Consider the following 23,057-nt stretch of genomic DNA (forward strand, 5'->3'; position numbering starts at 1 on the left):
CCGTAGAGGTTGGTCAAACAGGACAGGGCAGCTAGGGTTGGTCACCGCTAGCTAGGGTTGGTCACCGAAGCTAGAGGTTGGTCACCGACGGGGCAGCTAGAGGTTGGTCACCGACGGGGCAGCTAGAGGTTGGTCACCGACGGGGCAGCTAGAGGTTGGTCACCGACGGGGCAGCTAGAGGTTGGTTAAAACAGGACAGGGCAGCTAGAGGTTGGTCACCGACAGGGCAGCTAGAGGTTGGTTAAAACAGGACAGGGCAGCTAGAGGTTGGTTAAAACAGGACAGGGCAGCTAGAGGTTGGTCAACGACGGGCAGCTAGAGGTTGGTCAAAGACAGGACACGGTAGGAGGAACGAGGCATGCAATCAGGCAGAACATTGGTATTATGAAGCACCAACACACAACCTGCTCATTATCAAAATAGACTGCTCTCGGTCTGTGTGTGTTTTCGCTGTGTACAGACAGTCAACTGGTACACGGACATTAACAAAACATGGTTGTTAAAACTAATTAGTTAGGGTAGGAGTGTACGACAGCGCGTTCCAGTTCCCACAAAATTCCACAATCAACAGCCTGATCAACTCCATGTGAAGGAGATGTGTCACGCTGCATGAGGCAAATGGTGGTCACAGCAGATACTGATGCTTTTTCTGATCCACACCACTACTTTAAAATGGTACTGTATCTGTGACCAACAGATGCACATCTTTATTCCCAGTCATGTGAATTTCATAGATTAGGTCTTACCGAATATAATTGAGACTTGATTTCCTTATATGAACTAACTTAGTAAAAATGTGTTACATTGCCAAGTCAAACCGGTTGCTCTATATTGTAATGAGTAGAACCGGATGATTAGATAGGGAAAGGGGTGCCATTTTGGCCGACCCTCAAGTAAAATATGTATTTTGTCGATACACAGCTCCTGACAGGCTGCTAAAAGCTGGACATGATTGGAATGTTCTGCCACTGGCTTTGGGGTTGGAACATCCCAAATCCAGCCATTCGAGGGGCTCTGGTCAAAAGCACAAGGTAGTGAATAGGGTGTGCCTTTTGGGACACAGGCCCAGAGACTCTTGGCTGGCCCAGTTATATGACTCAGGGTTGGCACCTTTCCTCCTAACCCTCCTCATACAGTATTAGCAGCGCCAGGGAAGTCTTTCCTTTCAGGTCAGTAGAGAGCCCGGAGGCTCACTGCCTGAAGTTGTGGTCTCCGGGGAGACAAATCTGTTGGCCCAGGATCTGTTTGGCAATACCATAAGAGAGAGTTGACAAGAACGCACAAATGGTCAACTGTTTGTTGAGCTGTGCCCGACTAAAAATAATAATAATCTTAAATGGCCCGAAATTAGTCTGTTCTTTTGACAAATCGCCCCCCCCTCCCAAAAAAAAAAAAACACAAAAAAAGTGCCTATTTTCCATTTATACAGACTGCCTATGGGTTTTAATAAAAAAATCAACTATTGAACTTGTCTGATGCTTTTAGCTTACTGTTTGATGACATAAGACACCAATGACTCAAGAGGGAGCCAGATAACCTGACTCAAGCAGCAGCCTCCCACTGTCTTTCGCAGATTCTGCCATGACTCTCCTGAAGTCACCGGTAAAAGGCTACACACCAATTTATATCTCACAATTTCAACTTCTCTCTATGACAGTTATTGTTTTTAAAAATACACACGAGGAACAGTTTAATTTATTTTATAATAAAGTCTTCATATATCAAAATCATTGTTGTGTGGTTAACCAAAATTCTAACCAAATACAAAATAATCCTAAATCATTTCTAATCGCCAACTAATGTAAGAATGAATAGCCTACATAAAAAAACTAATAAAAACTTTGTATAAACATTGTATAAAATATTATGGGCCCTCAGAGTTTCCCGTGCCAGTGAGCTCGGGATAGACAGCTGTAGGCTATTTATGCAAGGTCTAAGAAGCAGTGGTTGACTTGGGCAGGAGCTCACCAGAGCAGAGTACTACCACCTCAGATTTTATACTGCGCGAGGTCCTGTTCCTCTTATAGAATATTATCAACAGTGTCGTGGAGTTCCTGCACTTAAATATAAAAACAGTACCAGCACCCAAAATAAGTCCCAGAAGACATTTCAGTCTAAGTCAAGCACTGGTAAAGAAGTAACCAGGTAGGCATATATTTAAAAGAAAAATAGAAGTTTCCACTAGATCAGAGCATGATATTTCACTCTAACTGGTTAAAGGGAGAGAGCAGGAAAGATTTTTTCATATACATTGAGTTAATATAGTCATTGTCAATGGATTTAAAAACAGTTTCAGTTCTCTTTGTGTTTGAGGTGAAGAAAACATTATTTTGAGAAGTAATTCCGGATAGAGAAATGTATTTTGCATCTGGGTACTTACTGCAAGGTCAATCCAACATCAGCATTGGCCCTGGGTAGTGCAAGGTCAATCTGACATCAGCATTGGCCCTGGGTACAGCATGGTCAATCCGACATTTGCATTGGCCCTGGGTAGTGAAAGGTCAATCCGACATTTGCATTGGCCCTGGGTAGTGAAAGGTCAATCCGACATCTGCATTGGCCCTGGGTAGTGCAAGGTCAATCCGACATCTGCATTGGCCCTGGGTAGTGAAAGGTCAATCCGACATCTGCATTGGCCCTGGGTAGTGAAAGGTCAATCCGACATCAGCATTGGCCCTGGGTAGTGCAAGGTCAATCCGACATCTGCATTGGCCCTGGGTAGTGCAAGGTCAATCCGACATCAGCATTGGCCCTGGGTAGTGCAAGGTCAATCCGACATTTGCATTGGCCCTGGGTAGTGAAAGGTCAATCCGACATCTGCATTGGCCCTGGGTAGTGAAAGGTCAATCCGACATCTGCATTGGCCCTGGGTAGTGCAAGGTCAATGGCCCTGGGTAGTGCAAGGTCAATCCGACATCTGCATTGGCCCTGGGTACAGCAAGGTCAATCCGACATCTGCATTGGCCCTGGGTACAGCATGGTCAATCCGACATCTGCATTGGCCCTCAAGGTCAATCCGACATCTGCATTGGCCCTGGGTACAGCATGGTCAATCCGACATCTGCATTGGCCCTGGGTAGTGAAAGGTCAATCCGACATCTACATTGGCCCTGGGTACAGCATGGTCAATCCGACATCTACATTGGCCCTGGGTACAGCATGGTCAATCCGACATCTACATTGGCCCTGGGTACAGCATGGTCAATCCGACATCTACATTGGCCCTGGGTACAGCATGGTCAATCCGACATCTGCATTGGCCCTGGGTACAGCATGGTCAATCCGACATCTGCATTGGCCCTGGGTACAGCATGGTCAATCCGACATCTACATTGGCCCTGGGTACAGCATGGTCAATCCGACATCTGCATTGGCCCTGGGTACAGCATGGTCAATCCGACATCTGCATTGGCCCTGGGTAGTGCAAGGTCAATCCGACATCTGCATTGGCCCTGGGTACAGCATGGTCAATCCGACATCTGCATTGGCCCTGGGTAGTGAAAGGTCAATCCGACATCTGCATTGGCCCTGGGTAGTGCAAGGTCAATCCGACATCTGCATTGGCCCTGGGTACAGCATGGTCAATCCGACATCTACATTGGCCCTGGGTACAGCATGGTCAATCCGACATCTGCATTGGCCCTGGGTACAGCATGGTCAATCCGACATCTACATTGGCCCTGGGTACAGCATGGTCAATCCGACATCTACATTGGCCCTGGGTACAGCATGGTCAATCCGACATCTGCATTGGCCCTGGGTACAGCATGGTCAATCCGACATCTACATTGGCCCTGGGTACAGCATGGTCAATCCGACATCTGCATTGGCCCTGGGTAGTGAAAGGTCAATCCGACATCTGCATTGGCCCTGGGTACAGCATGGTCAATCCGACATCTGCATTGGCCCTGGGTAGTGAAAGGTCAATCCGACATCTGCATTGGCCCTGGGTAGTGCATGGTCAATCCGACATCTGCATTGGCCCTGGGTACAGCAAGGTCAATCCGACATCTGCATTGGCCCTGGGTAGTGAAAGGTCAATCCGACATCTACATTGGCCCTGGGTAGTGCAAGGTCAATCCGACATCTGCATTGGCCCTGGGTAGTGCATGGTCAATCCGACATCTGCATTGGCCCTGGGTACAGCAAGGTCAATCCGACATCTGCATTGGCCCTGGGTAGTGAAAGGTCAATCCGACATCTGCATTGGCCCTCAATCAATCCGACATCTACATTGGCCCTGGGTACAGCAAGGTCAATCCGACATCTGCATCTGCATTGGCCCTGGGTAGTGCATGGTCAATCTGACATCTGCATTGGCCCTGGGTACAGCAAGGTCAATCCGACATCTGCATTGGCCCTGGGTAGTGCAAGGTCAATCCGACATCTGCATTGGCCCTGGGTACAGCATGGTCAATCCGACATCTGCATTGGCCCTGGGTACAATCCGCATCTGCATTGGCCCTCAATCCGACATCTGCATTGGCCCTGGGTAGTGAAAGGTCAATCCGACATCTGCATTGGCCCTGGGTAGTGCAAGGTCAATTCGACATCTGCATTGGCCCTGGGTACAGCATGGTCAATCCGACATCTGCATTGGCCCTGGGTACTGCCAATGGGCCCTGGGTACAGCATGGTCAATCCGACATCTGCATTGGCCCTGGGTACTGCAAGGTCAATCCGACATCTGCATTGGCCCTGGGTAGGCCCTGGGTAAAGGTCAATCCGACATCTGCATTGGCCCTGGGTAGTGAAAGGTCAATCCGACATCTGCATTGGCCCTGGGTAGTGAAAGGTCAATCCGACATCTGCATTGGCCCTGGGTAGTGCATGGTCAATCCGACATCTGCATTGGCCCTGGGTACTGCATGGTCAATCCGACATCTACATTGGCCCTGGGTAGTGCATGGTCAATCCGACATCTACATTGGCCCTGGGTAGTGCATGGTCAATCCGACATCTACATTGGCCCTGGGTACTGCATGGTCAATCCGACATCTACATTGGCCCTGGGTACTGCATGGTCAATCCGACATCTGCATTGGCCCTGGGTACAGCATGGTCAATCCGACATCTGCATTGGCCCTGGGTAGTGAAAGGTCAATCCGACATCTACATTGGCCCTGGGTAGTGCAAGGTCAATCCGACATCTACATTGGCCCTGGGTACTGCATGGTCAATCCGACATCTACATTGGCATTGGCACAGCATAGGTTTCCGGCGCCGACTGAGATGGCCGCCTCGCTTCGCGTTCCTAGGAAACTATGCAGTTTTGTTTTTTTACGTGTTATTTCTTACATTAGTACCCCAGGTCATCTTAGGTTTCATTACATACAGTCGAGAAGAACTACTGAATATAAAATCAGCGTCAACTCACCATCAGTACGACCAAGAATATGTTTTCCGCGACGCGGATCCTGTGTTCTGCCTTACAAACAGGACAACGGAATGGATCGCTTGCAGCGACCCAAGGAAACGACTACGAAAAAGAGGGAAACGCGGCGGTGTTCTGGTCAGACTCCGAAAAAGGGCACATCGTGCACCACTTCCCAGTATTCTTCTTGCCAATGTCCAGTCTCTCGACAACAAGGTTGATGAAATCCGAGCAAGGGTGGCATTCCAGAGGGACATCAGAGACTGCAACGTTCTCTGCTTTACGGAAACATGGCTTACTGGGAAGACGCTATCCAGGGCGGTGCAGCCAACGGGTTTCTCCACGCATCGCGGGGACAGAAACAAACATCTCTCTGGTAAGAAGAGTGGCGGGGGCGTATGCCTCATGACTAACGGGACATGGTGTGATGAAGGAAACATACAGGAACTCAAATCCTTCTGTTCACCTGATTTAGAATTCCTCACAATCAAATGTAGACCGCATTATCTTCCAAGAGAATTCTCTTCGATTATAATCACAGCCGTATATATCCCCCAAGCAGACACATCGATGGCTCTGAACGAACTTTATTTAACTCTTTGCAAACTGGAAAACATTTATCCGGAGGCTGCATTCATTGTAGCTGGGGATTTTAACAAAGCCAATCTAAAAACAAGACTCCCTAAATTTTATCAGCATATCGATTGCGCAACCAGGGGTGGTAAAACCCTGGATCATTGTTACTCTAACTTCCGCGACGCATATAAGGCCCTGCCCTGCCCCCTTTCGGAAAAGCTGACCACGACTCCATTTTGCTGATCCCTGCCTACAGGCAGAAATTAAAACAAGAGGCTCCCACGCTGAGGTCTGTCCAACGCTGGTCAGACCAAGCTGACTCTACACTCCAAGACTGCTTCCATCACGTGGACTGGGACATGTTTCGTATTGCGTCAGATGGGAATATTGACGAATACGCTGATTCGGTGTGCGAGTTCATTAGAACGTGCGTCGAAGATGTCGTTCCCATAGCAACGATAAAAACATTCCCTAACCAGAAACCGTGGATTGATGGCAGCATTCGCGTGAAACTGAAAGCGCGAACCACTGCTTTTAATCAGGGCAAGGTGTCTGGCAACATGACTGAATACAAACAGTGCAGCTATTCCCTCTCCGCAAGGCTATTAAACAAGCTAAGCGTCAGTACAGAGACAAAGTGGAATCTCAATTCAACGGCTCAGACACAAGAGGCATGTGGCAGGGTCTACAGTCAATCACGGACTACAAGATGAAATCCAGCCCAGTCACGGACCAGGATGTCTTGCTCCCAGGCAGACTAAATAACTTTTTTGCCCGCTTTGAGGACAATACAGTGCCACTGACACGGCCTGCAACGGAAACATGCAGTCTCTCCTTCACTGCAGCCGAGGTGAGTAAGACATTTAAACGTGTTAACCCTCGCAAGGCTGCAGGCCCAGACGGCATCCCCAGCCGCGCCCTCAGAGCATGCGCAGACCAGCTGGCCGGTGTGTTTACGGACATATTCAATCAATCCCTATACCAGTCTGCTGTTCCCACATGCTTCAAGAGGGCCACCATTGTTCCTGTTCCCAAGAAAGCTAAGGTAACTGAGCTAAACGACTACCGCCCCGTAGCACTCACTTCCGTCATCATGAAGTGCTTTGAGAGACTAGTCAAGGACCATATCACCTCCACCCTACCTGACACCCTAGACCCACTCCAATTTGCTTACCGCCCAAATAGGTCCACAGACGATGCAATCTCAACCACACTGTACACTGCCCTAACACACCTGGACAAGAGGAATACCTATGTGAGAATGCTGTTCATCGACTACAGCTCGGCATTCAACACCATAGTACCCTCCAAGCTCGTCATCAAGCTCGAGACCCTGGGTCTCGACCCCGCCCCTGTGCAACTGGGTACTGGACTTCCTGATGGGCCGCCCCCAGGTGGTGAGGGTAGGCAACAACATCTCCTCCCCGCTGATCCTCAACACGGGGGCCCCACAAGGGTGCGTTCTGAGCCCTCTCCTGTACTCCCTGTTCACCCACGACTGCGTGGCCACGCACGCCTCCAACTCAATCATCAAGTTTGCGGACGACACAACAGTGGTAGGCTTGATTACCAACAACGACGAGACGGCCTACAGGGAGGAGGTGAGGGCCCTCGGAGTGTGGTGTCAGGAAAATAACCTCACACTCAACGTCAACAAAACTAAGGAGATGATTGTGGACTTCAGGAAACAGCAGAGGGAACACCCCTATCCACATCGATGGAACAGTAGTGGAGAGGGTAGCTAGTTTTAAGTTCCTCGGCATACACATCACAGACAAACTGAATTGGTCCACTCACACTGACAGCGTCGTGAAGAAGCGCAGCAGCGCCTATTCAACCTCAGGAGGCTGAAGAAATTCGGCTTGTCACCAAAAGCACTCACAAACTTCTACAGATGCACAATCGAGAGCATCCTGGCGGGCTGTATCACCGCCTGGTACGGCAACTGCTCCGCCCTCAACCGTAAGGCTCTCCAGAGGGTAGTGAGGACTGCACAACGCATCACCGGGGGCAAACTACCTGCCCTCCAGGACACCTACACCACCCGTTGTTACAGGAAGGCCATAAAGATCATCAAGGACATCAACCACCCGAACCACTGCCTGTTCACCCCGCTATCATCCAGAAGGCGAGGTCAGTACAGGTGCATCAAAGCTGGGACCGAGAGACTGAAAAACAGCTTCTATCTCAAGGCCATCAGACTGTTAAACAGCCACCACTAACAGTGAGTGGCTGCTGCCAACACACTGTCATTGACACTGACCCAACTCCAGCCATTTTAATAATGGGAATTGATGGGAATTATGTAAATATATCACTATCCACTTTAAACAATGCTACCTTATATAATGTTACTTACCCTACATTATTCATCTCATTTGCATATGTATATACTGTACTCTACATCATCGACTGCATCCTTATGTAACACATGTATCACTAGCCACTTTAACTATGCCACTTTGTTTACTTTGTCTACACACTCATCTCATATGTATATACTGTACTCGATACCATCTACTGTATGCTGCTCTGTACCATCACTCATTCATATATCCTTATGTACATGTTCCTTATCCCCTTACACTGTGTATAAGACAGTAGTTTTGGAATTGTTAGTTAGATTACTTGTTGGTTATCACTGCATTGTCGGAACTAGAAGCACAAGCATTTCGCTACACTCGCATTTAACATCTGCTAACCATGTGTATGTGACAAATAAAATTTGATTTGATTTGGCCCTGGGTACTGCATGGTCAATCCGACATCTGCATTGGCCCTGGGTACTGCATGGTCAATCCGACATCTGCATTGGCCATGCAGCATTTACAGTGATACTGAATCTGCAGAAATCAGGGCATTCATACTCCACGGAGTCGTGCAAATCGGTTGTCAAGGAAGTGAGTTTGTGTTTATACAGGATGTACTGCCACCACCTACAGTCAACCAATCATATCAACACGCCATCCCATCTGGTGTGCGCTTAGTGGGACTTATCATTTATTTTTCAACAGGACAATGACCCATAATACACCTCTGGCTATGTAAGGGCTATTTGACGAAGGAGAGTGATGGAGTGCTGCATCACAAATCACCCAAACCAATTGGGATGGTTTGGACAGCAGAGTGAAGGAAAAGCAGCTCAGTGCTCAGCATGTGGGAACTCCTTCAAGACTTTGGGAAAAGCATTCCTCGTGAAGCTGGTTGAGGCAATGGGTGGCGACCTTGAATAACCTCAAGTGAACATTGTTTTAAACACTTTTTGGGTTATTTCATAACAATATTATTCCACAATGTAGAAAATAGTCCAAATAAAACCCTTGAATGAGTAGGTGTCCACACTTTTGACTGGTAAAGCACATCTATAAAAATCTTGATCGACCAACAGCCCAGGATAGCGAAAGGCTCTCCTTTCAGGTCAGTAGGGAGCAGGAGATCAGGGCCCGTATCCACAAACCATCCCAGAGGAGTGCTGATCTAGGATCAAGTCCCCACATGTCCATATAATATTACTCCCTGTGATCAAAAATAAATCAAATAGAAAACTTCAGATCAGTCCTACTCAGAAGTATTGTGGAACCAGGGCTAGCCGGTCTCTGGGGAAACCCCACTAATAGCCTACATATATAACTCCTGCATGACAGTGACCATAGGAGTTGACAAGAAGGCACAAAGAGCTCTGAGAACAGCGCAGGCCAGGCAACCCATCTCTAGCCACAGGGTAGAAAGCCCTAGCTATGCCAGAGCTCCAGAATGCTTAAACACAACAGTCAGAGGCACCAGCTGGGGGGAGAATAAAAAATATATATTTTTAAAAAAGGTTACAAACTACACTCTCAACTCCAACGATTCCTTTCTGCCACAGAGGATTGCTGCTGCTTCATAACAAGTTAGGAACCAATCACAGCAGAGAGAGAAAGGGTAACATAGCATGCGGTCAGCGCCACGGTGACAGCACCACCGGGATTCCAATTCAGAATCACAAATCCGGAACATGGAAAACATACAGATTACTCAGGACTGCGGCTCCTGCCTGGAGATCTGAACTAACCCCTGACTGTTGGCGTTTTGTTTTTTTAAATGCACTACCAGAGAGAACAGAGCAGGGTATTAAAAAAAGAAAAAGAAACCTGCAACATACCCAGGGAAGACAAGGTGTCCCAAATAACTCCCTATGAGTTTTTAAATAGTGCTCTACTGTTCAGAGCCCTTTGGAGTGCCATTTAGGACACGCTTACCTACAAATCTCCTTCCTATGGGATGAATAAATAAAATGCCTGGGGTGGGGGGTCAGCTGGTTATTTTAACAGGTCTTAGGAACATGTTCAAAATGAATAGTTATGACCCCACAGAGCCTGTAGACATCAACAAAGGTTCTCTTAAGATGCAAATGGATTTATATCTATACTGAACAAAAATATAAAAACCATAAAATGTCTAAATATTTTGCCGACTTATTTTTAAATAAATTCATTAAGCCCTAATTTACGGCCTTCACATGGCTGGGCATAGGCCCACCCACTAGGGAGCCAGGCCCAGCCGATCAGACTCTCTACCCACACAAGGGCTTTAGAGACAGAAATAAACCCGGGCCCCATAAGGCGGCTTATGGTAGAGAAATTAACATTAAATTCTCTGGGAACAGCTCTGGCAGGCATTCCTGCCGTCAACATGCCAATTGCATGCTCCCTCAAAACTTAAGACATCTGTGGCACTGGGTTTGTGTGACAAAACTGAACATTTTAGAGTGGCATGTTATTGTCCCCAGCACAATTACAAATGTGCACAACATTTGAGAATATGCTTTTGTGCATGTGGAACGTTTTTAGGATCTTTTATTTCAGCCCATTAAAACTCAGGACACCTTACATGTTGCTTTTACATTTTTGTTCAGTGTAGATTATGGTACTGCATCTTAACAGAACAGACTAAACTTTATTTACATTTTTGTTCAGTGTAGATTATGGTACTGCATCTTAACAGAACAGACTAAACTTTATTTACATTTTTGTTCAGTGTAGATTATGGTACTGCATCTTAACAGAACAGACTAAACTTTATTTACATTTTTGTTCAGTGTAGATTATGGTACTGCATCTTAACAGAACAGACTAAACTTTATTTACATTTTTGTTCAGTGTAGATTATGGTACTGCATCTTAACAGAACAGACTAAACTTTATTTACATTTTTGTTCAGTGTAGATTATGGTACTGCATCTTAACAGAACAGACTAAACTTTATTTACATTTTTGTTCAGTGTAGATTATGGTACTGCATCTTAACAGAACAGACTAAACTTTATTTACATTTTTTTTGCCTAAATGCAATTCGCAGGAAAAAACATTGTAAACAGTGCACCTGAGAGCGGTTCCATTGGGAAAGTATTCAGACCCCTTGAGTTTATAATCCACATTTTGTTATGTTACAACCTTATTCTAAAATGTATTAAATAGCCCGCCCAACCACCACCACCAATCTACACACACAAAAAAACAGGAAAAAACAGGTTGACATTTCAGCAAATATTTTTTTTAAACCTGAAATATCACATTCACACAAATACTCAGTAATTTGTTGAAGCACCTTTGGCAGCGATGACAGCCTCGAGTCTACATGGGTATGATGCTACAAGCTTGGTACACCTATTTTTGGAGATTTTCTCCCAATCTTCTCTGCAGATCCTCTCAAACTCTGGCTGGTTGGATAGGGAGCAACGCAGCACAGCTATTTCCAGGTCTCTCCAGAGATGTTCGATAGGGTTCAAGTCCGGGCTCTGGCTGGGCCACTCAAGGACATTGAGACTTGTCCAGAAGCCACTCCTGTGTTGTCTTGGCTGTGTGTTTAGGGTCGTTAACCTTCGCCCCAGTCTGAAGTCCTGAACGCTTTGCTCCGTTCATCTTTTCCTAGAACCTGACTAGTCTATCAGTACATGAAAAACATCCCCACAGCATGACGCTGCCACCACCATGCTTCACTGTATATTTTGGCTTTTTGCTCTGTCAACTGTGGGACCTTATATAGACAAGTATGTGCATTTCCAAATCATGTCAATTTCAAGTCTCAAAGCAAAAGGTCTGTTATTTGCGCAACATTTTTTTCAAAAAGTACCACGGGCATTAAGGGGTATTGTGTGTAGATTGATGAAGGGAAAAACGATTTAATACATTTTAGAATAAGGCTGTAATTTAACAAAATGTTGGAAAAGTGAAGGGGTCTGAATACTTTATGAATGCAAAAAAAAATAATTGGATGAAAAGGTGCCCGGAGTAAATGGCCTGCTCCTCAGTCCCAGTTGCTAATATATGCATATTATTGTTATTATGGATAGAAAAAAACTCTGAATCTAAAACGTTTTGAATAATGTCTGAGTATAACAGAACTCATATGGCAGGCAAAAACCTGAGAAGAAATCCAAACAGGAAGTGAGAAATCTGAGGTTGGTCGATTTTCAACTCAGGCCCTATTGAATTCACATTGGGATATGAATGAAGTTGCACTTCCTAGGGCTTCCACTAGATGTCAACTGTCTTTAGAAACTTGAATGAGGCTGAATAAGAGCTGGGACTGAATAAGAGCTGAATGAGTCAGCTTACTGGCAGAGAGCCATTTCCTGGTCACGCGCATTCCACATGATATCGCCCTGCGTTCCGTTGCTCCTGTAGACGCAAAGGATTTCTCCGGTTGGAACTTGAAGATTTATGATAAAAATCATCCTAATGATTTATTCTATTCTTAGTTTGAAATGTTTCTTCGACCTGTAATATAACTTTTTGAAGTTTTTGTCCAAAGTAATGTACGAGCGTTTGGATATGTGTACCGAACGCTAACAAAAGTAGCTACTTGGACATAAATAACAAGACATTATCGAACAAATCAAGCATTTATTGTGGAACTACGATTCCTGTGAGAGCCTTCTGATGAAGATCGTCAAAGGTAAGGGAATATTTGTGTAATTTCTGGTTTCTGTTTACTCCAACGTGGCGGCTATTTTGATTAATTTTCTGAGCGCCGTCCCAGATTATTGCATGGTTTGCTTTTTCCGTAACGTTTTTTGAAATCTGACACAGCGGTTGCATTAAGGAGAGGTATATCTATAATTCCATGTGTATAACTTGTATTATCATCTACATTTATGATGAGTATTTCTGTTGAATCGATGTGGCTATGCAAAAATCACTGGATGTTTTTGGAACTAGTGAACGTAACGCGCCAATGTAAACTCAGATTTTTGTATATGAAGTTTATCAAACAAAACATACATGTATTGTGTAACATGAAGTCCCATGAGTGTCATCTGATGAAGATCAAAGGTTAGTGATTAATTTTCTCTATTTCTGCTTTTTGTGAGACCTCTCTTCGGCTGGAAAAATGGCTGTGTTTTTCTGTGGCTTGGTGGTGACCTAACAATCGTTTGTAGTGCTTTCGCTGTAAAGCATACTTGAAAACGGACACTGTGGTGGGATTAACAAGATTACCTTTGAAACAGTATAAGATACATGTATGTTTAAGGAATTTTAATTATAAGATGTTGTTGTTTTGAATTTGGCGCCCTTTCACTGGCTGTTGTCATATCATCCCGTTAACGGGATTGCAGCCCTAAGAAGTTATTGACCTCAGGCTCGTATTTCTGTGTGTTATAATTAAGTCTATGATTTGATAGAGCAGCCTGACCGAGCGAGGTAGGCACCAGCAGGCTCGTAAGCATTCATTCAAACAGCACTTCCGTGCGTTTGCCAGCAGCTCTTCGCAATGCTTCAAGCATTTGTTTATGACTTCAAGCCTATCAACTCCTGAGATGAGGCTGGTGTAACCGATGTGAAACGGCTAGCTAGTTAGCGGGGTGCACACTAATAGCGTTTTAAACGTCACTCGCTCTGAGACTTGGAGTGGTTGTTCCCCTTGCTCTGAGAGTCCTCTTGAGGAGAGGGACAGAAGCTATACTGTTACACTGGCAATACTAAAGTGCCTATAGGAACATCCAATAGTCAAAGGTATATGACATGCAAATGGTATAGAGAGAAATAGTCTGAAAATACTATATTAACTACAACCTAAAACTTCTTACCTGGGATTATTGAAGACTCGTTAAAAGGAACCACCAGCTTTCATATGTTCTCATGTTCTGAGCAAGGAACTTAAATGTTAGCTTTCTTACATGGCACATATTGCACTTTTACTTTCTTCTCCAACACTTTGTTTTTGCATTATTTAAACTAAATTGAACATGTTTCATTATTTATTTGAGGCTAAATTGATTGTATTAATTTATTTATTAAGTTAAAATAAGTGTTCATTCAGTATTGTTTAAATGGTCATTATTACAACAAAAAAATACCTTTATTTATTTTCAATAAGCCGATTAATCGGTACAGGCTTTTTTGGTCCTCCAATAATCCGTATCGAAAAATCATAATCGGTCGACCTCTAGTACCAAGGTTGTAGCGTCGTACCCAAGAAAACTTGAGGCTGTAATCGCTGCCAAAGGTGCGTCAAAGTTCTGAGTAAACGGTCTGAATACTTATGAAAAATTCACAAATTTCTAAAAACATGTTTTTTGCTTTGTCATTATGTGGTGTTGTGTGTAGATTGATGAGGGAGGGGAAAACGTAAACGTAATCTAACGTAACAAAATGTGGACAAAGTCAATGGGTCTGAATACTTTCCGAATGCACTGTAGATTACATTTAGTTACATTGAGGTTTATAATCTTAAATTAGTACACTAAAGTGAACAATTGTTTATATTGATTATTATAACCTGTTGTACTAACCTGATGTAATGCATTTATAGCCGTCTGGTAGTTTAAATATTTTTGTTGATGTAATATTTGTCCTCAGTGCACCATTGTAAATGAAACACTGGTCTTAACACTAATATAATAGTGGAATAGTAAAAGGCCATTTCTTCAAGCAGTTATAGTAGTAGTAGCAAAATATGTGCTTATAATTAAACGATGTAGAAACATTATGAAATGAAGAGTGAATGGCGGTTGATGTTCTGTGGTCAGAGAAGGACGGACACCTACTGATTTAAACCATTTATCCGCGCGGTCTGGTTTGTCCTTTAAAGCAGTGAGACGGAGGGATAGAGAGCTTGTAAAGTACTGGCAGAGTAAAACTGCATTCCAAGATAGGGGTGTGTAATCTCTTTGTCTATATTAAACTCTTGGCGCTGCCTGCTACACCTAGAATGGTGTTCAAACTAAGACCTTCAGCTAGGGAGGTCAGATAAATCTCGACTAACAAGAAGCACAACATGACAAATATTAGACAACTAGTTAACAAAACAGGCATTTAAATCTACTTACGTCATTACACAGGAAGTGGGGCCTATATCTTCCTGGACTGAACAACTGTTTGCTATGAAGTGTTCAGGAATCTGAGGGAGAGGCTTACAGTAACAGTCAAACGTTTGGACACACCTACTCATTCCAGGGTTTTTATTTTTTTACTATTTTCTACATTTTAGAATAATAGTGACGACATCATAACTATGAAATAACATATGGAATTATGTAGTAAACAGATCAAAATATATTTTGAAGACTCTTTATAGTAGACACGCTTTGCCTTGACAGTTAAGCACACTCTTGACTGGTACGGTATATCAGCACCCAAATTAGTTCAGTAAAGAAACTAGTCACATTACTCATGTGGAAGGGGTGGAGTAGACAGTATAAGGTTTATATGGTATAGTGAACATGGAGCGATATCTACGCCGACCTCTGGCTGTCAAAGTTTTAATCATTTGGAACCTCAACACAAGCCAACAGTCCAAGGTTGCTCTGTAGTGCCAACTGTACTAGCTGCTGTACGCAGTCCAGGTGAAGACAGGCGAGGTGTGCCCACCACCCCACTCACACAACGTATTGGTGGAATTAGGGCATACCGTAGAGAAATTTTACAATGGAAAATGAGCCAAGTGTTAATGGAACAAGTTCCAGTAGTGCCTCATGGTTACTGTACGTTTCATAAGAGTGCCTAATGAATGCACCCCTGGTGTGTCTCTCTTCCCCCCCAGGTTAAACAAACCAATACATGCCCTTTAACTTTCCGTGACAACACCACTGCCCTGTAACTCTCCTTTCCCTGTAACTTTCCCCTGGCAACACCGTGTTGAAAGCAACATTATCTGTCCGTCTGACAAGACAACTACAACCATTTCATCAAGGTAACACTAAACCTTCTATTCTTGTGTGTGTGTGTGTGTGTGTCACGTGATGCAGTTACTACAGCTAGATGTGCATGCGGGTACATGAGGACCTTGGGGGAGGTATGCGATGTGTGTATTAGGGTGGGGTGTTGTCTTGGGTTGTCTTGCTAGCAGGCAGCTGTGTGTCTTGCATTAACAGTCTTTATCCACAAAGCTCAGACAGACTTCCTCGCAGCTGTAGCCTAAGCAATTAGCTAGGGGATCTTTATGTACATCCCAAATCACACCATGTGTGCACATCCCAAATTACACCCTGTGTGCCCTACTCTTGACCAGAGGCCTATAGAGAATAGGGTGCCATTTGGAAAGCAAACTATTAATCTCCCACGGATGTTCTAAAAGGTGATTTCCCAAATTATTATTATTGTTCTATTTATTTAGGTGGGAGAAAGTTGACAGGCAAAACAAAAATGTGACCAATGATTTGATACTCTCTCTCAGCACAGTTGCCATAGCTGGCTGTCAGTCAGTGGCAACCCATATATATATATATATATATAATATAATAATAAAAATGCCATTTAGCAGACGCTTTTATCCAAAGCGACTTAGAGTCATGTGTGCATACATTCTACGTATGGGTGGTCCCGGGAATCGAACCCACTACCCTGGCGTTACAAGCGCCATGCTACATGTGTTAGTGTGTCTCAACCCTGCAGCAATGACCCATTATTTACCCATAGGTGGTTGACTGATCACTTATTCCATTGAGGTACCTGGACATGTCGACTGCAACACCGTTCAACATGTGACTGGATGGCAGTTACTGCGCAAAGGGATTGTACCAAGCAAAGTAAAAGCTAGTAGCTATCGGACTGGTTGACAGACTCACCTTGCCAGTCTTGTGATCGAACCAGAGGAGGGCATGGTTCCGTGACAGAACCTTGCAGTCGAACGTAGCGTTGTTCTGAGCCGGTCGGCATCGTGCCACAGAGCGCCCGATCTTGACTGGCTCGTCCAGGTAGACATGACGTTCCTGAAAAGGGTGTGAATTCGGACGGCAGGAGAAAACGGCCAGCGCTGAAGGCATTGATGATGGCTTGGGAGTGTTACTCCAACCAGAGACTAAAGACAAGGTTTCTTGATCCAGAATGACAACGTTCTAAGTCTTCAATCATCGGCTGTTAATTCAATTTAGCCTAGCTATTCCGCTGGCTGGCTATTCTATTTTGAGTTCAAGCACGAACTAGCTATCAAACATTATATTCATTTTTTTTAACGTTTTTCAACGAGAAACGTAACCAACACTCTGGTAAATCAAAAAAAAAAAAAAAAAAGATTTTTGGTTTATCTTTCCACAGAGCTACATTACGTCCACTGAATGTTATTCAACACGACTATCTATGTACAGGTCAGATCTCTGACTAGCCAGAATCGCATGACGATAACAATAGTAGCCGTCTAGAAAATATCTAATCACGTCCATCAAAATGTACAGGGAAAGAAGCTATATTGAGCAGGCTAGTGTGGCACCCAATCTTTAGCACAGCAACGGATAAATCCAGATTGGTAGTTTATACAAACTATTTGACCAGTGCGGGGTTTCCGATCCCTGCGCCTGCTGATGATACGGCTATTGAAACACAACCGCTGTCAATCTGACCGTGGTTTAACAGGTCATTAATACATTGTTTTTCTATAGAGTTTGTGTCATTACGTTGTTTAACATACGCACTATAGACGGGTGCGATATAAGAACATCTGACCTTGTTTGTTAGCTAGCTCGCTAACCAGCTAATGCAAACCTCTAGCCACTCCCAACTCAGGCAGACTAGCAAGCTAATATTGAGTTTCAGGGCCCTGAACAGCAACAAATCTTTCTAATCTCGAAGCTGAAATGTTTCAAACTGCTGCAAAGACAACCCTTAAATCTAAAATGGGTATTGCAGCGGGATGTAGAGATGAATGTGCCCAATACAAAAACCCTGCAGTTTGGCTGTTTGCTGGCAACTACCCAGATATAGCTATAAAAAAAAAATCTTTAAAAATAATAAAGCTAGCTAACGTGCTAACAACTTGTAATCAAGCCGGAGCGGCCTCTTCGGGTGAATAATCGACTGGTGTTCAACCAACTCTTGAACGCTTGAATAACGCTAATTCGTGGCAACAACAAAAAAAATATCAAATCGAGACAAGCAACTAAAGACATGTAACGCTAGCTAGTAAAGCTGGGCCCTCTTCACAAAAAAAAAAGCAAACGTTAGCTGAGTCGGAAATAGTTAGCTAGGGTGGATAGCCTTGCTAGCTAGTTAGCCAGCTAGCTGACAGAGCAGACACGGAAAACTGAGACGAGTTTTGGCTTCATCCCCAGTCCAGTCGCTAATCTTCTGAAGATTACCCCCAAGTTAATAAGACACACTTATCGATGACACAAGATGTGATTTTACAGAATTATTCCGTTGAATTGGGTAAACTTTCGAAAAACTTGTCCTCCTCCACAAGAATCCGTAGTCATAACTGAAATGAAATCAGACAGACCGGTAAAAGCGCCGATGTGTTGCCGTTGTAAGCGCACGCGACATATTGCCATAACGTCATTATAGAGGCGGGATCAATGTTCAAAATTGACAAAATGGGGTCCAATCAGAATAGACGTTCATGACACGCTGCAACGTCACATGCAAATATTGTTTATTATGTGGTTAAAAAACACAATAATTTCTATTGTAACACTTGCATTACTTTTTCAGTCAATGATAGATTTTAAATTAAGCTATATGGGGCGGCAGGTAGTTTAGTGGTTAGAGACCCTGTGACAACAATTTTGGACTTACCAGACTTAATTAGTGAAAGATTATAAGATTTGTTCTAAAACTTTAAATGTATCAACCCAACTGCTCCCTTCCTTATAATCACTGATCTGTGAGTTACATGCAAACCTCACCGGCCACGTTGCGTGCGCGGGCGTTGCAAAATAAATGTACACATACTGTGTTATTCAATTATTTCACCAACACCGCTTGCATCATAAAGAAGTTTCTGCATAACCGAGCGCTAAAATATAACTTTGTTCTATAGACTTGCCACAAGTCCCTTCCTTATGTCTGGAAGATACAAACCCACGTGGATACTTGAAAAACAAACGAGGATAGATTCATTATAGATAACGCACTAAAAACGATGTTTCCCTTTTTATATGTAGATTAGTCGTCTGAGTAGAGAAACACACGATTTTGTATGACTCCAGGTCAAAATTATACAAAGAACCAGCTAGAAATAGGACAATATGCATGTCAGGTAATGTTTATCTCCAAGGACAAGCTAGCTAAATGTCATTGAATGTTTCATGTGTGTTTCGACCTGCACCCCTAATTAATTAATACAGTTGTTTTAAATGTTTTAACCTGTGTCTCATGATCACATCTGGTGTCCATGGACAAAATCAACATGTGCACGTGGACACACGCGTTTTGCCTTGTAGGCAGCATGTTAAGTTTCCTCAATATATCAACAGCAAACGATAATTGGGTAAACTTTTCAAATAGCTGGGTATTTGCTCAGATGTATATCACCTGAAGAAGAAAAAAATACATGCACTTGACACATGCACGCATGCGGAGCTCCTGCATGTGTCTACATGATTCAGGCAGTGGCGGTTCTAGACCATTTCAACTGGTGGGGCCAAGCTGGGGCCAGTTGTACTGTTAGAGGGGCCAGTTACATTAGACGTTATTGTTGTCATCGTTTTCTTTATTGCATTGCAGGCATTAGCAGGCAAAAGACCATGTTCACAATCATCATCTTTGCCACTGTCTAATAATGGATGTAAAAAAGAACGATAGCAAAAATGAGTTATGTAAATATTATTCCATACTCCACATTTAGGGGGGCCACAAGGGGTCCAAAATTGTTGTCACAAGGTTAGGGTTAGAGGCTAGGGTTAGGGTTAGAGGTTAGGGTTAGGGTTAGAGGTTAGGTTTAGAGGTTAGGGTTAGGGTTAGAGGTTAGGGTTAGGGTTAGAGGTTAGGTTTAGGGTTAGGGGTTAGGGTTAGGGTTAGGGTTATGGGTTGGGGTTAGGGGTTAGGGTTAGAGGTTAGGGTTAGGGGTTAGGGTTAGAGTTTCGGGTTAGGGTTAGGGGTTAAGGGATTGGGGTTAGGGTTAGGGGTTAGGGTTAGGGGTTAGGGTTAGGGTTAGGCATGGATCCTCAGATCCACAAAAGGTTCTACAGCTGCACCATCGAGATCGTCCTGACTGGTTGCATCACTGCCTGGTATGGCAACTGCTCAGCCTCCGACCGCAAGGCACAACAACGGTTAGTGTGTACGGCCCAGTATATCACTGGGGCCAAGCTTCCTGCCATCCAGGACCTCATTAGCAAATTGACTCTGTACCGGTACCCCCTGTATATAGCCTCAACATTGACTCTGTACCGGTACCCCCTGTATATAGCCTCCACATTGACTCTGTACCAGTACCCCCTGTATATAGCCTCCACATTGACTCTGTACCGGTATCCCCTGTATATAGCCTCCACATTGACTCTGTACCAGTACCCCCTGTATATAGCCTCCACATTGACTCTGTACCGGTACCCCCTGTATATAGCCTCCACATTGACTCTGTACCGGTACCCCCTGTATATAGTCTTGCTACTGTTATTTTACTTCTTCTCTTTAATTATTTGTTATTTGATTGTTTACATATCTATTTTTACTTAACACTTATTTTTCTTAGAACTGCGTTGTTGATTAAGGGCTCGTAAGTAAGCATTTCACTGTTGTATTTGGCGCATGTGACAAATACAATTAGATTTGATATATGATATGATATCATGGATGTTGTGTGATGTTTCCATCTGATCGTCAAACTAAACATGTCAACAAGTAGACTACCTGTGTCAGTTTGTTCCAACATAGTAATTCAGCCTCTGGTATAATTCATTTACTACTGGATACTTACACCCCTAATTTAGACACCTTTCTGCTAATAGTTTACCACATTTGGTATTTAATTTAGACACCTTTCTGCTAATAGTTTACCACATTTGGTAGGACATTTGTTAGTCAGTTAGTTTGATAGGCCTTACATGCAATTTCTCTTCTACTTGTTTCCCCAGAAGACTAAATAAAGTAGTGCTCACCAGAATACTGTCTTAAATTGATAAAAATGAATGCATTAGTAATCTAGTTTCGTTTAGGGGACCGGGGAGAAAATGAATGAACTTCAAAACAGTGAAAAGATTACTCCTGTGCAAAATGTCATCAGTTTTAAGGAAATGAAAAGCTGAGAAAACAATGACAAGCCCTTAACAAACAATGAAACACCTTTCTGTTAAGTCTTCAGTTCATCTTGGGTGCATATTTTATGTGGTTGAAATACACATTACGCATTACGCATTACGCAATACGCATTACACAATACACATTACACATTACGCATTACGCAATACGCATTACACAATACACATTACACATTACGCATTCGCATTTTCTCAAGAGATGTTGAAGGAAATAAATCAGATTTTTCCAATCATGTTCGCAAGACAAAATAAAACATGTGTTGTATAATTTCACTGCAAGAAATGCATAATTCTGCAGGAGTTCAAATTATATTATGTTATGTATGGGAGGTTATCGGCCTACAGTCAGTGTCCATATTTCAGTTGCTATTCCATTTAACCCATAAACATACATTAGGAATATTTTGTTCATTCATGGAAACAGGGATACTCATGAGGGGGATATCAAAGGAAAATGTAAACAGCTTGTCCTGAAAGAGACTTTAAGTGGGAAATGAGCTACTACGAGGAATACTGAGGAATACTGTGCGCATGTAAACTGATGAATACTGTGCGCATGTAAACGTGGTCAGTGCCTCTGCACCTATAGTCACCACACACACACACACACACAGAGACTTTAAGTGGGAAATGAGCTACTACGAGGAATACTGAGGAATACTGTGCGCATGTAAACGTGGTCAGTGCTTCTGCACCTCTAGTCACCACACACACACACACACACAGAGACTTTAAGTGGGAAATGAGCTACTACGAGGAATACTGAGGAATACTGTGCGCATGTAAACGTGGTCAGTGCTTCTGCACCTCTAGTCACCACACACACACACACACATACAGATTTTAAGTGTTAAATGAGCTACTACGAGGAATCCTGTGCGCATGTAAACGTGGTCAGTGCTTCTGCACCTCCAGTCACCATAAAGGGGCTCTCTGATCAAGGCTTTAGGCCTATGACAAACGTTTTTAAAAAATTTTTTTTTTTACAATGAAGATATCGACTCTCCTTCCATTGGACTCCTAGTCACACACACACACACACACACACACATACACACACGCACACGCACGAACACACACACACACAGCTACTGGACTGGTATTTATTTCCACTACACCATTTCTATTTATTATTGAACAATACATTTCTTAATTCCCCTGCACATGTCTAAATGTCCTACTTCAATTTGTTTCATTGCCTTCTTGTATTATATTTCTGAAAAAACATTGTAGCCTATTTTAATTAATTGAGCTTTTATTTTCTAGTACGATTCTATTGTGAGTTGCAGTGTTGAGAGGTGAACCTGCAAGGAAGCATTTTATTTGCCTGCATACTCCAGGTACATTGAGTGTATAAAACATCAAGAACACCTGCTCTTTCCATGACAGACTGACTCAATATTAGGAAGGTGTTCCTAATGTTTTGTACACTCAGTGCATATCATGTTTCTATGACAAATAAACAAACTTGAGAGTACTTTGCATAGTAGTTACACCAGCTCAGTGACATGTCTAAGGAAGGAAACTTAGATTTAGTGGGTGATAGCTAAAGCTATAAAGTAGCTAGGAAAAACTCAAGGCCCTAAGTAAACCACATAGCACATTTCCTGGCCCTAAATCTCTCACAAACCTCCAAAATAGAGACTGGGATGA

The 23,057-nt window shown here is 43.5% G+C and overlaps 1 protein-coding gene across 1 annotated transcript in view; it reads right to left on the bottom strand.

Moving 5' to 3' along the window:
- Nucleotides 1–18,687, bottom strand: part of slmapa (sarcolemma associated protein a) — a 156,400-nt gene extending 137,713 nt beyond the window's left edge. The window contains exon 1 of the mRNA XM_052474418.1: nucleotides 16,998–18,687. Coding sequence (XP_052330378.1) covers nucleotides 16,998–17,195 — 198 coding nt within the window. The 5' untranslated portion in view covers nucleotides 17,196–18,687. The remainder of the gene's footprint in view (nucleotides 1–16,997) is intronic.
- Between the last annotated feature and the right edge of the window lie 4,370 nt (nucleotides 18,688–23,057).

Source organism: Oncorhynchus keta, chromosome 21 (assembly GCF_023373465.1).
Source record: "Oncorhynchus keta strain PuntledgeMale-10-30-2019 chromosome 21, Oket_V2, whole genome shotgun sequence".
Lineage (NCBI taxonomy): Eukaryota > Metazoa > Chordata > Actinopteri > Salmoniformes > Salmonidae > Oncorhynchus > Oncorhynchus keta.